Source organism: Crocodylus siamensis, chromosome 13 (genome assembly GCF_052110815.1).
Source record: "Crocodylus siamensis isolate JL-2025a chromosome 13, ASM5211081v1, whole genome shotgun sequence".
NCBI classification, from domain to species: Eukaryota; Metazoa; Chordata; order Crocodylia; family Crocodylidae; genus Crocodylus; species Crocodylus siamensis.
The window spans coordinates 1,207,644-1,222,127 of record NC_143407.1 but is presented as its reverse complement, the minus strand read 5'-3'; the positions used below and the strand labels follow the sequence as shown (position 1 = coordinate 1,222,127).

The window sequence follows — 14,484 nt, the reverse complement described above, 5'->3', positions numbered from 1 at the left end:
CTGCTACACATGGAAGCGTGTGTACAAAGCCCTACACGTTCAAGACGTCCCTGACAACTCAGTGCTTAGCAGGAGCTTATCCTCCACCCAGTTAGGAACTCTATGTGAAACAGATAAGAGTTGTATTTTGAAAGCACGAGGCTTCTGGGGAACGCTATCCAATAAAAGCGTTAAGAAGATTTTATTTATGGACAGTTTTACATTTAAAATGCAGTAGGAATGCGTGAGTGATTGTGTTGAAATTCGTGCATGTGTTGGTGTTTAATTATGCTGGGAAGTCTGTAGCCTGGGTTAGCCGCTAACCGAGGAATTCCTTCTGCAATATCCTGCATAAGTGAGAAATGAGTAATTTAAGGCAGTCTGGGGGCAGATTTGAATTACACATTTTAAACGGAACTTCAGGTTTTTGTAACAGAAACACACGTGTGTAAGAGTGGGCTCTTCTGTCGCCAGATCCCTTGCGTGTCCCCTGATACTTTTATAGTAGCTCTCTCTACTCCGTGAAAAGGCAGAGAGATCCCAAAGTTGCAGATGTCCATGCTAACAAAGTCCCTCGTAAGATGAAACAAGAGCCCCTACGCTATCTAAGCGAGTGCTGATCTCCGAGGCGGCAAGCACGGACTCTAGCAGCCTGTCTGCAGGCTGCTTAGCCCGAATCCTCAGATAGCTGCAAGATCATAAATGGATGGAGGAGACCTACACTGGTGCGTGTCGGGGTTCTCTGAAACTGTCCAACAGGTTAGCAGCTTTTAAGAGTCATTAGGTGGGCGTGTACCAATCAATGACTCCTCAAGACAGGACCCAGAACAGTGCTCTATCCTTTGACATGCTGCCCAAGATAAACGCAAGAAAGGCTTCACAAGGGATTCCAATTCAAGCTCCTGAAATGATTTCTAGCATACTTGTTACTTTCTGGAAATAGTGACGGAGACAGCTTCACAGCAACTGCTCAGGAGCCCAGTTCTGGCGTCTCCAGTTTGGGACTACCAGGTATGGAAACTTCTTCCTACAAAACAAGCTCTTCTTTTACAAAATCCTCAGGTCCTACAGAAACACTGCCTTAGAAGGATGATTTGGGAGCATTATCTACTGTTGTGTGGTCTTGAACTAACAGCGCAACAGGAAGGCAGGACAAGACATGCAGCTGTAGGGGACCCAGTCGAACTGGGATGGAAAACCAACCTTCCGCCTACTGCGCATCTCAAAGCATGCAGTGCAGGTGAAAGCTAGGCAAATTTGGTAAGGGATTTGAACAGTTTTCCTCAACTCTCCTGGCAGTACCAATGGAGTACAACATTTCTCACTCTGTACCTGGTGGGGAATGTTGCTCTTCTGTTAAACCACTGTCACACCTCATCCCCGACTCCCAGCCAGCCGCAGTGGGAAGCCACCAAGTACTGTATACCCGTGCCTACAACTGCCCTGGGCTCTTCGGGGGACACAAGGTCGTTTTTTAGGGCTGCTACATTTGCACAACACTTTTTGTGTGGACAAGTGCAGCAGCAGGCAAGCAGCTGAATCCCTGCCATGGGGAGTTCACAAGCTGAGGGAACATGAGGGTAAGTGCAGAGCAAGGCAACATAGACCTTTTCTACTACAGGCATTATTTATAAACACAATAACCACTTACTTGGCAACAGCTCTCTGTCTGCTGTCTCTGTGCAGCTGGGATAAGGATAGAAAAGATGGCCCTTCTCTAATGGGTACGGGATCATTCTGAATGCTGAGAAAAAGGCAAAGCCAGAATTCACATTAGAGCTGCACATAAATCAAACTACTGAACCACCAAAGGGGCATCTTGCTCACAACTGAAAGCAGCAAGCAGAGAAAAAGCCTGGAAGTAGTTTAGTCTCCCTTTGATATTTTCATTCAGAAGCGAGAGCAGCAGTAGGACATAAGTGCACAGCAGTAGTAAGGTCTGTATCACGGTAAGAGATGCATCGACACGTCAGGACTGAGGTTCCACGGGGCAAAGGCTATACATACACGAACAGACAGGGGACTTACAGCAAGCTGAGAGACTGAAGAGTCCCTTTAGCTCAGGATCAGACCCAGTATGAGCAGTGAAAAGTCCTCCCTGCACCATGTGACTGAGCTCTAGGGAGAACAGAGAAGGTGCTTCAGTCTCCAGGACTGTCTTGCTCCACACACTTCTTGTACCCGGCTGCTTCCTTGCCTGGCGGCTCTCATGCAGCAAGGAGCTTCTGCAAGCGGGGAAAATAACCTGGTACAAATCCCTAAAAGGCTCAGCTCAGGGTTCATGTGGCTTGAACCCTTGGAGCCATGCTTACAAATCCCAGAACTGCATCCTGGTTATAGATGGCTGCATACTTGGGAAAAATCGCACCAGCTAGGCATCTCCTACAAGGCAAACAGTAGCACTGAAACCCCGCTGATGCTGACCTGCCCAAAACCTTAAACGGAGGGGATCAGACATTTGCCAGTGGATCCAGAATAGATTTGCCAGGTACAGAGGTGGCAATAGAAGCACAGAAACTGACAGTCTGGACTAGAAGAAGATACTTACTGCCTTCCCATGTACAGTGCAACAGATTAAGGGCCCCTTCTATCCGCTTCCAGTGCTGAAGGTGGAAGAATGCATATGCTACGGCCTCACTGTCTCCTCGCTTCAGAATGTGCTCCGGAGGTAGAATTAGACTTTTCATTTCTAGTAAGTACTGAAAGCAGAAAAGGGAAACCGGTCAGATGCTTAGTTACACAGCTCACAGAATGACCACAGCCTTGCTATACCAAAGGATCCCTCATCTGTTTCAGAGGATAATGCACAGAGACAATCCCCACCTGCTCAAGTAGCACAGAGACCTAGTGCTTAATGCTGATAGGATCGAGGTAATTCTGATGTACACCAAAAAGAGGGAAGCATGGATTTGGGCTCTTTAACTGGGACCTTTTACAGCCAGACTGCCAAAAAAATGTACGCTCTGTTAGAATCAATTTACATTCGTATTTCAAAGGTATACATGCAGGTCTCTTCTGAGAAAGATCCACCTCCCATATCACATGCGCATACAAATGATATGGGAGGTGGATCTACGAGGGGGGGATCTAGCGGCCTGTTACAAACTAGTCCGAGGGGACCAGCAGGCACTGGGGGAGTCCCTGTTCCCCCGAGCACCGCCAGGAGTGACCAGGAATAACGGTCACAAACCGGCAGAGGGTAAATTCAGACTAGACATCAGGAAGCGCTACTTCACTGTCAGGGCCGCTAGGATCTGGAACCAACTTCCAAGTGAAATGGTGCTGGCTCCTACCTCGGGGGTCTTTAAGACAATCACCTTGCTGGGGTTGTTTGACCCCAGTACTCTTTCCATAGCAGGGGGCTGGACTTGACGATCTGCTCAGGTCCCTTCCGCCCCTACTACGAAACATGTACACGATATATGCATGTACATGCACATGGTTATGTGATACACAAGTCATCTTGGGCAACACAGATATTTCCCCCCCACACACACACTTTATACAGCTTTAGGCAGTGCAGCAGATTAATTTGCTTAGTATAACTATTCCATGCATCTATCCCAGAAACCATCTTTTCCATTTTTTGGGGGGGGGGGGGGGGGGGGGGGGGTAGGTAGGCTCCGCAGGAAGCACAGCCAAAGGGATGCCATATTAAATGCTGTGAATCTAGGATGATTCACACTTCCAAAAAGTTTTCATTCAAGAGACAAAAGCATCAACCTGAAAAGTGCAGGAGAGTTGAGCCAAAGCTGAATGTTCCTCTCAAAACAAGAACCATCCCCAGTGCACAACCATGCCAGCACAGCATAGCTGGGCAAGCGCAAAGTAGGAGAGCTGCAGCAGCTGCTGGGAGAAGGCAAAAACTCAGCACTGAGATACGTGGGCAGAATACACTGGTGTTTCCAAGCAGCCAACTCCCAATATTAGATGCTCAGACCAGGGGGTAGGGAGCATGCAGCAAAGCACCCAGGCAGTGACCGCTGTAACTTTTCTAACGCGTGTTTCTAATAACTTCAAGGACGCTCCGTTTTCTTCCTCTTCAACTCTGCTTTTGGGAAATGCTAAATGAATACATATCAGAAGCGTGGCACAAACGTCCCGATTCCTCATATTTGTTTAGGTACTGTCCTTCCAAAGTAGAGAGAGTCCCATCAATAACGGCCAAAGTTAATCCTCATCTTTGATCAATGTTGCTGGCAATTCCCCTAACTCTCTCCTGAAGGGTAAGAATGCAGCCAGCTCACCGATTTATTTCAGCAGATGCCACAAACTATGAGATTATTTACTAATCTAGTTTGGGGACTTAACTTTTCCCATTCAGATTCTTGAAGGAATGTAGCTGGGGTTGTGCCCTGGCCAAATAAAGCACATTTACTGCCTGGCTAGGTTCTTCTCGGAGTGCCTTAGGCCTGCGCTCTGGAGGGTAATATTCTTGCTAATCCTCTTTAATCCTCTTCGATTTTTTTTTAACCCAGTAAAGGATCACTCGCACCGGGCTGCTGTGGGAAAATAGTCTCAAATATCTGACCTTTGACATGACTCCTCAGGCTTGCTGCTGTGACTAGTTTGCAGTTGTACTAAGTGCTTAAACAGCAAGAGGAGGGAAATGTAGTCAAAATGGTGCAGCCTTGATGTAATTATTAGCACCTCGGTATGCTTGCTTGCAGCAGGGCCAGGACTAGACCTCGTCTGCCTGTGCACATCGATGGTGATCACAAATAAACAGGGAGTGATGATGTTGTTCCAGGTTCTGGAACTTCTCATGGTCCACATTCCACCATTAGCCAGCAGACCTGGGCACAAATGTTGGGGGTGCCTTTTTCCACAAGCTGCTAAAGACACTGGCAGGTTTCTCTCATTGCAATACTGAGATACCTTCTTCAAATTAACTCCATGGCCTGAATTCTATCCCCAGTTGTTATGCCCTAGAGGAGTCCAGATCCACCTTTCTATCCTGAACAGTGGGAAGAAAGTAACGTTCTCAAAAAAGTCCTCCCCTTCCAAAACAAAAGGCTCATCCCCAAAAACTGTTGCTGCAAAGAAAGGAACTGGGAATGCCAGCCCCTTCACAGCTCAACGCAGAACAGCCACTTGCATCAGTGCAGGAGCAAAGGTGGACCTTTCTCTTACACATGCACAATTTTGATCCTATTTATACAAAACTAGGCTGCAAGTTAGAACATCTCTAGCTCTCTTCCCGCTGCATGACACTGAGCAAGTCACTTCACTTCTCCGCGTCTACTTTCTCTCCACGCTCCGGCTCTCCTGTTTCGACTGTAAGCCCCTCAGAGCTCATACAAGTGGAAATCAGCACCACTAGATGCTAGGTGCTACCCTGCTACAAATAAATGGCTGCAGTCCAAAAAGGTATGTGAGCAGAAGAAAAGACAGCATTGCTAAAATGCCACCTACCTCCCTGACTGCAAAACCACTGGATGCATTACAAAGCAGCAGCCTGAAATTAAAAGTGTATTCAGCTTCTTAAAGGGAAACGTGAGAGCTCCAAAGCAACTGAAGGACACTCCAAGTAAAGGGACTTTCAGATAATGACAACGTGTTATAATCTTCTTCCCCCCTGAAGGCAGAGGCTAAAGACAAACCTGTCTGAAATGAACTTGCTACACTCTTGATCAGTCATGCAAACAACCAGCAATTTCTCCCAGCAATTAGTTTTCTCAGTGCACATTCTATTAGACCGGACAGGCAGACAGAACAGAGCGGGTGGATGAATTCACATCTTCATGGCAATTGTGACTGGGACGCCGTGGTTTTTTTGTAGGGGATTAGATCCAGGGTAAAGCCATCTTTCCACATTCAAGACTACCAATCGTATACATCCCCAGTGCCAGCAGAGCAGAAGTTCTGCACAGGATTCAGTGACATGCAGCACAGGTGAGTTTTAACTTCCTGGCCAGTTCAAGGCACACCAGACATGAATCTGTCCCCAGGACTGAATAGGTCTTATTTGTGTTGCAAAAGAGCTCAAGGAAGAAACTAGCGTAAGCTGTTGTTTAATTTAAGGCCTGAAATCACCTTCAGTTCTCTTGCCAACGATTCACAACCAAGTATTTTGACATAAAAAGAGCAGTTACTCTTCAGAGCAACCTTTCAGCTTCAGGGACTGATTCTAGAGACCAAAAACTCTCATGCCCATTTTAGTGCACACCGTGGCCTGACACAGCATCTCCAACAGCACTCAGCCATGCTCTCCTGTGCAGCAGCGAGCATTTTTGCACTGATCGTTCCCTTTTTGGAAAGGGGGAGGGGGGGGTCATATAGTGCCTAGTACACAGGCCTAGCTCAGGCCTTCAAACACGACCCTTAGGTAAATACAAAAATGACTAATCCCCATGCCACAGTGGGAATTACAGCCATCCTCAAGGAAGTTTCCTCGGTAAGGGAGAGGGTGCCAACAGAAAGAAACCTGGTCTGCACAGACAAGACCGTGCTAATGGAGAGGTTAGGTCAAGCAGCAAGAGGGACTCGCTTTGTAAGCCAGCTCTGACAGCTGCTGAGGGATGCAGCTGAGGGATGCAGCGATAACACTATACTTTGACACACAATCCTGCCGAGACAGGAGCACCCTCTGCTGCCACGTGGCTACACGTACCCGTCATCCAGCTTTCTGTTTCTTATGGCTCTACTGAGAAACCTAGTCCTGGGTCCGTCCTCCGCTTCGCAGGCGTACTCCCCGCACCGACATAGTTTACAAAGGACGGCCAGACAAACAAGTTCTCATCCAAGTATCAACATTTTAAACACGCTGCTAGTTTTTAAGACCCTTCTATTTGACCAGTATGATGTAGCAGTCTACATGTTTTGGTGGATAACAGTTAAGCCTAGAATTGTTGGAGCTATTACTCACTCTGCTGAATCAAAGCCCCGTATAAGCAACCAGAGCTAATAAAATATTTAGGAGCAAACCTGCAGCCAGGAGAGATTATCATGACCTCTCTCTACCAAGCTAAGTTTTCTTTTTTTAACAAACTGGACAGCTACAGATGTACACACAATTCCTCCAAAACCAAAAGGAGAAAGTGCCAAAAGAATACTTCTTAAGCCAGTCTGTCTACAGATATTTTGTTGCCTTGTTATTTAAACAGACTACAGAGAATGTGCAATATCAAGTAGAGGGTAAAAGGAAAAAGAGGGATCAGTTGTCCAGAGAGGTTATCAGCCCAGGGGGCTGTTTAGGGCCATAAGCCTGGAAAAGCTCTCTACCAAGCAGACAGTAACCAAGGAATCAGAAGAGGCTTCTGCTACTTATACCAATGCACAGGTGCAATGAGTGGTGCATAAGCAAGGGAAGGAACTTGCCCAAGATATTCCTACAAGTCTGTAGCCTAGATTGCATCCGACCTCAAGACCCTTCTTACTCTGGTCCTGTAATCACTAGGCTATAAAGGTCTCCGTACGCCAGAAACTCATGAAAACATACCAACTTCATCCCTTTTCTCACAGAAGTGTCAGGGCTTCCAGCTTCTTGGCAGCTGAAGGATTTCTTCTAGTGTGTAATTAATTCCTGCTGCAGAGGTAGGTGCTCTAAAATACTTCACTGCCAAACACTTGCTACAGTTTGCCTTGGAGGAGAGATTTGGGAAACTGCTCTGGACAATGTGCTTGCAAGGGGGAAAAAAACAGGAAAAGAAACAGAGAATAGAGATATGCAAAAACAGCTGTCTTGGTAACCTTAACTGTATCAGCTAGTAGCGATAAAGGCCATCATTTCAAACAACCCAGGATTTCCAAGTAGCCTCAGGTTTTACATGAATAATCTTTGGCCTACTTCATCAGTCAAAGAGAAGCAGTTAAATGATCCACAGAGGTGAGCACATATAAATTCTACAGCTATTGCAGAAGGCGATTTATCTTAGTTAAGGAGGTAAAGTGGACCCAGAGAGAAAGAAACAGCCCTTACCTTTGGGACATGAGGGTTAAACTCCACAGCCCTGTGAATCGCCTCCACAGCATTTATTTCTGCTGCACTGAGACCTCTCTTGGAGGCTGTTTCTGGAGAGAACCTGTAGTGGAAACCCAAGTTGAACAAATTGAGGGAAATGCAAGCCAAAATGATATTGTAGACCAAAACCTGTCAGAAAGGAGTCTGTTGAACTCCAATAAAGACTGCTGGAAGAGGTGTCCGATTTGTAAATAAAAGAAATAAAGATGTTTGGGCCAACACGGCTTAGCCCACAGTGCCACTAAATACTGCAGGTAACTAAATGTCTTCATTGCTAGGGGGCTGAGACATCTTAAAACTTCTGGCAACTGCAGGGCACTGTGAAAGATCTTCCTCTGCAGCGTGACTAGAGAAGTTAAAACTGAGGAGAGAAAGTCATGCTAGTCACTCATCCTGCTGAGGCCTGGAGAGGGAGCTGGACTGAAAGAACCAGCATTTGATTGTTGTTGTAAGTCTGTTATGATGACATAAGCTAAGAGGCAATGCTAAACTTAGCTGAAGAGATAACCAGATGTAGTGAGCAGCAGCTAGACACTGCAAAACACCAGCCTGCATCTCCTGCGTGGAGTCAGGCACCCAAATTCCACCCCCGCCCCCATTCCAGCGGATGCTCAGGGAGAGTGAACCAGCTGAAATCCGGGAGTGTTGGACACCCACGATCAGATCCTCTGCTCAACTACCTGCAGACAGTTTATTCTTTAAGAGAAACAAAGGAGCAGTAGTGGGGGAGAGAACCAGGAACTGACTCATGAGCACAGAAAAGTGTTTTCAGAGGTAAACACCACACTGGATTTAGGCTTTTTCATCAATCCATGAGCAGCACCAAGCTATCATTTTCAGCAGTTTGGGCATTCACTTACCTTTCTGAAACAGCTCTGGCCTTTAACAGTGCTGCTGTGTAACATATTGCTGCCGATTTTGGAAGACTGATGTCTAGGGCACAATAAATAGTTAGTTAACTTTAGAAACTCAAACGTCAGACCAACGTCTTCAGTCCGTCTCCTCTGAGCTGACCGATTCCGATTTGGGAAGGCCCATACAGTAAATTCAACATCTGGAACATTTCAGTTCTGAGTCAAAAACTTACAATTCCTAAACTGCTTTGCTCCAGCCCCCCAAAATATTTTCAGAAAAATCCTCTCATTTTCCAGGATCTGGATTTGCAGCAGTTTCTGAATGCATCCAGCATGACGTTGTAAACCCAGTTTACATAGCAAGACGTTGGTGACCCGCATCCTCTCAGAAAGCGTCTTTACCAGTTTTAGTACTAGCAAAAACATTTACAACAATTTTTTTTACCTTCACCTTAGACTAGCCAGTTTCTTCACAACGTTGCTGTCAAGTCCACGTACATGAGCAGAATGCTTTTAGACAGGACTAAACCCAGCCAGAGAGTTTTCAACTAAAAATACAAATTATTTGCTTTCTTTTTCTTAATCCCATGGAGAAAAAGCCATGATTGGTTTGAAGGTGATTTATAGAAAGCCTAAAACTAGAACCAAACTTCACCTGATGGTGTCTTTAGGCACAAGGCAGTTAACACTCTGCAGTGCAAGGTATTTTACCAATAGAAAAAAAGTCTGGTTCTCAAATTCCTGCATACAAGGCTATGCATGCCACTGGACAACTCCTGTTTCTTAAACCCTCTCCCGGGCTTGTCAGCCATTTGAAAAGCCAGCCAAGCATCTGGTATGTACCATATGGGAAGGATTTCTCACAAGTTTCTCCGAGCCCCCAGCTCTGCGAAGCTCATCCTAGTCGTTCCAGATGTTTCAAAGGAATCGGCACCCCTCTCTACGCAAGCGTCCACCCCTCTGAGGTCAAAACTGAAATCCCACGGACAGGTAAACACTTTACTGCACTAATGAAAAAACCCTCACAGTGCAGCACGGGTGGTCGAATAATAGCAGCCGGTTGCTGGCAGGGGCCAGGCACAGGGGGCCCTGGGTTTTGGCAAGGACCTCAAGTCTCTCATTCCCTGGAGCAATGGGCAACAGAAGCACCACAGACAAGACTCCAACTGCTTGGAGCGAGGAAAAGTTCCCACAAACTCCACTCTGAAGCCGATTCACTGAAAATATTGGCAAGGGGCCTGGGGTAGGCACAGGCTGGTCCCCTGACCAGGAAGAACGCTGTGGCAGTGAGGTAAGGGGTACGGCTCCGAGGACAACGTGAAAGGCACCGCCCAGCAACATGTGAGGGTTTGAAACATGGATCGGCTTAATACAGGTTCTGGGGGAGGTCAGAAAAGAGGCAGCCAGGGCTCATTCTGCCCCCTCTATACAGAGGGATGTGACCTGTGCACAGAGCAGAGTGGAAGGCAACAGAGCGAGAGCTACAGGCTTTATCTACGTTAAGGTGCAAAATAGCTGAAAGGAGCATTCTTATGCTTTATAAAAAACGGTCACTCACCATCATACTTGGCTAAAACTGCCTGGACTTCAGCATAAGCCTGTAATTCCAGTAATGCCTCCAGGAGGTTTTCGTGGATATTCAGCATACTGAAAAGTGGAAACTCTTTCAATAACTGCAAATCAGAAGAGAGAAATGCCTTTGCCTCACTCAAAAGACTTCATCTGAAAACAGAAATCACTGTATGCAGAAGTCAAGTCCTTAATCAGATTGCCTCTGGAAAGCTACAGGAAAGTGACCTGCTGAACCATGCATCTTAGTTCTTATAAATTGTTCCTGCTGGTATAATCTACAGACACGTACTTGTATTTCACCTCTTAAACAGAACAAAAATCATCTGTGAACTATTCCAAAACAAAATGTGAAAAGAATACCCATTTCCCAGGGCTATACGGGTCAGTGCTTCACAACCACCATAAATTAAGCTTAGCAGCCTGGAGCTGATAACTATCCAGATAAACTTAATTACTTTGCTTAACAAATCACGTAGCAATTCCGATAAAATTCAATACAATTGTTTACAACAAAAAAACCTCAGTGGTATGACGACTGACGTCCCCTAGAGCCATCTTCTTTCTTTAGGCAAATACCACGACTGGCCCAAGGCCTTCCAGCACTATGTGCAGACACGAAGGCAGCATAAAAAGCACTGAATCACACCGGCCATCTAGAAGAGACCACTTTAATTTGCTCCATATTCATCTGCCTGGTACACTAGGTGCCCAAGTATTCAGACAACATGCTCCCAGCCCTACCTGGCTACCATCTCAAAGTGGTTGGTTTGGTCAGTAATGTACGTCTGTGTAAAAATAACTTAGGATCTGCCTCAGGCAAGCGAAAGAAGTAAGATGAACTGAGACAAAGTATGTTGAGCTGCTTTGGCAAGATAATTCTCCATCAAAGAATGATGGGAAATCAAAGGCCAAACTGAACACATGCATGTGTGCACTTCACAGATAGGGAAAACAAAAGTCTGATTGCCAACGCGCAGATCTCATCCAAAACTCATCACAACTAACTGCTCCATCACTTCCAACATAGTTGGTTTTAATCTAACGATTCAGACAAACAACAAACACACAAAACAAACTCTTACATCTCTCATCATTTTTGCTGCTTCTCTTATTCTTCCAAGTTTCCTTGCGCACATAGCTAGTCTCCTTTTCACATACACCAGAACATTAGTGTCTCTTCCTGATTAAGAAAAGAAAAGCATTTAGTGTACACACTACATTTTCATTGTCAATCATTTATTTTAAACAAGGAAAAGACTTGGAAAGTTGCATGACAAGTGGTGAATCTAATGTACTAAGTTGTAGAAAACTACTCATAAAAAGAACTGTTGTGGGGCGATGGTAAGGGAAGGCTGCTGGTATCTCTTTCCAAAGGTGGGATGACAGGACAGTGTACTCCCTTAAAGAGAGAGTGCTCACCAGCCTTTCCCCACCTAGCTGCCGAGAGAACAAGTATGCAAAATAATCACCTGCATCTTGCCAAAACCCAACCCACAATTCATTACAGCTGTATTACCAAATGCCCATCACATGATAACACTTGAGCTTCTTCCAATTTGCTAGATAAAGTAACCCCAGTGAGCCGTGGTGATAGGTATCATTAACCATCTTCTAATCACTCTTATTTGCCTCTACCAGGCACCTCAAGGCATTTAAGGTACGCTACCATGAGTTAGTTGAGGCCCATCTCAGACCTCTGGTCCTCACATCTGCTGCTCTGATGATTACATGTTGTTACTGATATTTTTCTAGCTTTACACAGATGCAGCAGCCACATGAAATCCACGCAACATCATTAGCAATCTGTAACTGCATTTCAGCATAACTACTAAACATGGTTCTACTGACTGAACCCTGTGAAGTCCACAGCTGCTCCAAAAACAAGATCCCACTTTTCATTTTGCTTTTACGCTTACGCAATAAAGTCCGTTTAAGGATTCAGTTCAAAGGTGCTTACTAAGCTGTGCTTCATGCTGGGGGCTTTGGGAATGGCAGTTCTGAGATTTTCTGTAAACACTTTCTCCTGCTTTCAGCGCCTGCTTAAAATATTTCTCAGCGTCCACAATGGTTGTTGCTTCCTCCTCAGCCAGGAGGACATATGCAGTGGCACAGCTGTAATAGAAACAAAAAAGAAAACCATAAAATATTCAAAAGGAACTCGGTGACAGACGTGTCCTGCAAAGCACAGAAGAGCATTAAAAGTGGTTAGGTTTAAGTCCTTTTTTTAGTACATGAACAAGCACTAAGGAAACACACTGCTACTGAAATGAACCACCCCATTGTTCCTTGTTCTGTCATCTGCCACCACTGAGGACAGGCTAGCTCCTAGAACAGTCTAGGTCCCTCGCCCATGTTACAGGAGCACAGACCAGGCGATCATTACAATGGCTTGTGCGGATACAAAACCCAGAAGAACATTAACACTGAGAACAACATCATTATAAAATAGGCATGGTGTTGCGATGGCAGAAGACTACACGTTGAGATTTACTGTTTAACTTCAAAAAAACAAGTCTTCTTCTAAAACGGTCTTAAAAAAAAAAGAAATAGGCTACAAGCCATGTACATACGAGCTCAATTTTGCAACATAGCTAATAAATACTCAATTATTTCTGAGGCACGCAGTAAAAGCTTTCAAATATTTGAAGACGCTTAATCTCGTTCATTCTAAACAGCTAAAAAGAAAGTGACGGAGTCCAACGTCACACACTTGGATTTCTCAGGTCAGAACCTCAGAGCGTTTTCACCGACTCCAAACTTACTCAATACTTAGTTCCAAAGCTTGATGTGCTGCTTTGATCCGGGCCTGAGGGTTTCTCTCGCGCCATGCCTTCTGCATAACTGTTGGGAAAACATTTCAAGGCAGATCAAGTCCAGAACCGTCCAAGAAATACTTCATTATCCATTCTGTTTTCAAGGAGTAATGCTTGCCATCTACATACCTGCTCCACTTGATTAACATTTACCTGCAGTTTGGGAACATGGGTTTACTCTTCCCTCGAGAGAGGCAGACAGCAAAAGGGATATTTGAGTTCTGATGGGGCAGCAGCAACAGAGGAGCATGACATATTGGAGCAGCTCATTCACTGCTTGTTTAAAACCTTCGAGTTGCAGGTGCAAATCAGCACCGCTTACACAAGTATGGGCATACATGCGCAATTCCTCAACCGATGCCGATTTTAAAGCATTTACGGATGGCCTTACAAAATTATCGCATGTGCATCCTGTGCAGACCCCCACAGAATCTTTTTAAATCCACCGTCCCTTTGTTTTAAAAAGCATGATGGACAAGGATTGAATTTACTCGTGCAGCTGTCTAACTCCTTAAATGCCTACTGAAAGCGATTATTTAATAGATGATAAAGGGTTAAGCAATTCTTCTTTAAGTCTGGTTTAGAAAGCAAGCACCAGCAAATGACAGCGTGTACTGCAGCCAACTCAAAATTCAGTTACTGCTTATCATCTTGTTGAAAGGTGCTATGAAGCAGCTAAAAATACATGAAGGCTTCAACATGCTCTTTATCTGAACTATGCTTCAATTTGAGCCGTTTGTCTGAATTACCATTTTCTGTGAAAGAATTACAGCATGAGGAGGCCTGGGGAGAGATCAATTCAACAGAGCTCCTCTCTGGAAAATGTCAGTCTCTACTATGACGAAGCAAGACCCTAACTTTGGAGCCTACTTTATCCAAGAGCAAAGGAACATTCTCGCTGCTACTATTAACTCGGCAGAATTAGCCTGCAGACCAAACGTTTCTGAAAGGGCTCCAGAACTGCATGTTCATGGAATTCAATATCTGGCCTATCTCAAGTGTGATAAGAAAACGAGAATCTATACATGTTTCTTTTGGAACAAAACCTTCAACCGTCCAACAAGAATAATGTGGAAAATGTTTGAGTTTTCCTTTGGAAACAAAATATTAGTCTTGGCTTCAAAAATGAGACGAATATATTCCAGTCATGCAACAAAAACATATTCCTCACATCAAATATGTCACTAGCTAGCTGACAACTAATGCTTCCTGAACCTGACACTGGGAAGAGTTAGCACCTCATCTGACAATAGCCAGGTAAGGGATGCTTTCCCTGCTAAATACTGCATCATCACAATACATT

At 45.1% G+C, this 14,484-nt stretch overlaps 1 protein-coding gene across 6 annotated transcripts in view; it reads right to left on the bottom strand.

Moving 5' to 3' along the window:
• Nucleotides 1-14,484, bottom strand: part of ST7L (suppression of tumorigenicity 7 like) — a 44,077-nt gene that overhangs the window by 20,795 nt on the left and 8,798 nt on the right. For 4 of the 6 annotated variants that reach the window (XM_090026491.1, XM_090026492.1, XM_090026493.1 and 1 more), the window contains exons 6-14: nucleotides 13,131-13,209; nucleotides 12,326-12,480; nucleotides 11,451-11,548; nucleotides 10,355-10,469; nucleotides 8,803-8,875; nucleotides 7,901-8,003; nucleotides 2,528-2,678; nucleotides 2,008-2,097; nucleotides 1,631-1,723 (exon numbers count right to left, since the gene is read on the bottom strand). In XM_090026491.1, the coding sequence (XP_089882617.1) occupies nucleotides 1,631-1,723; nucleotides 2,008-2,097; nucleotides 2,528-2,678; nucleotides 7,901-8,003; nucleotides 8,803-8,875; nucleotides 10,355-10,469; nucleotides 11,451-11,548; nucleotides 12,326-12,480; nucleotides 13,131-13,209 (957 nt within the window). The remainder of the gene's footprint in view (nucleotides 1-1,630; nucleotides 1,724-2,007; nucleotides 2,098-2,527; nucleotides 2,679-7,900; nucleotides 8,004-8,802; nucleotides 8,876-10,354; nucleotides 10,470-11,450; nucleotides 11,549-12,325; nucleotides 12,481-13,130; nucleotides 13,210-14,484) is intronic. The other 2 variants (XM_090026494.1, XM_090026495.1) reach the window with 2 other exon arrangements.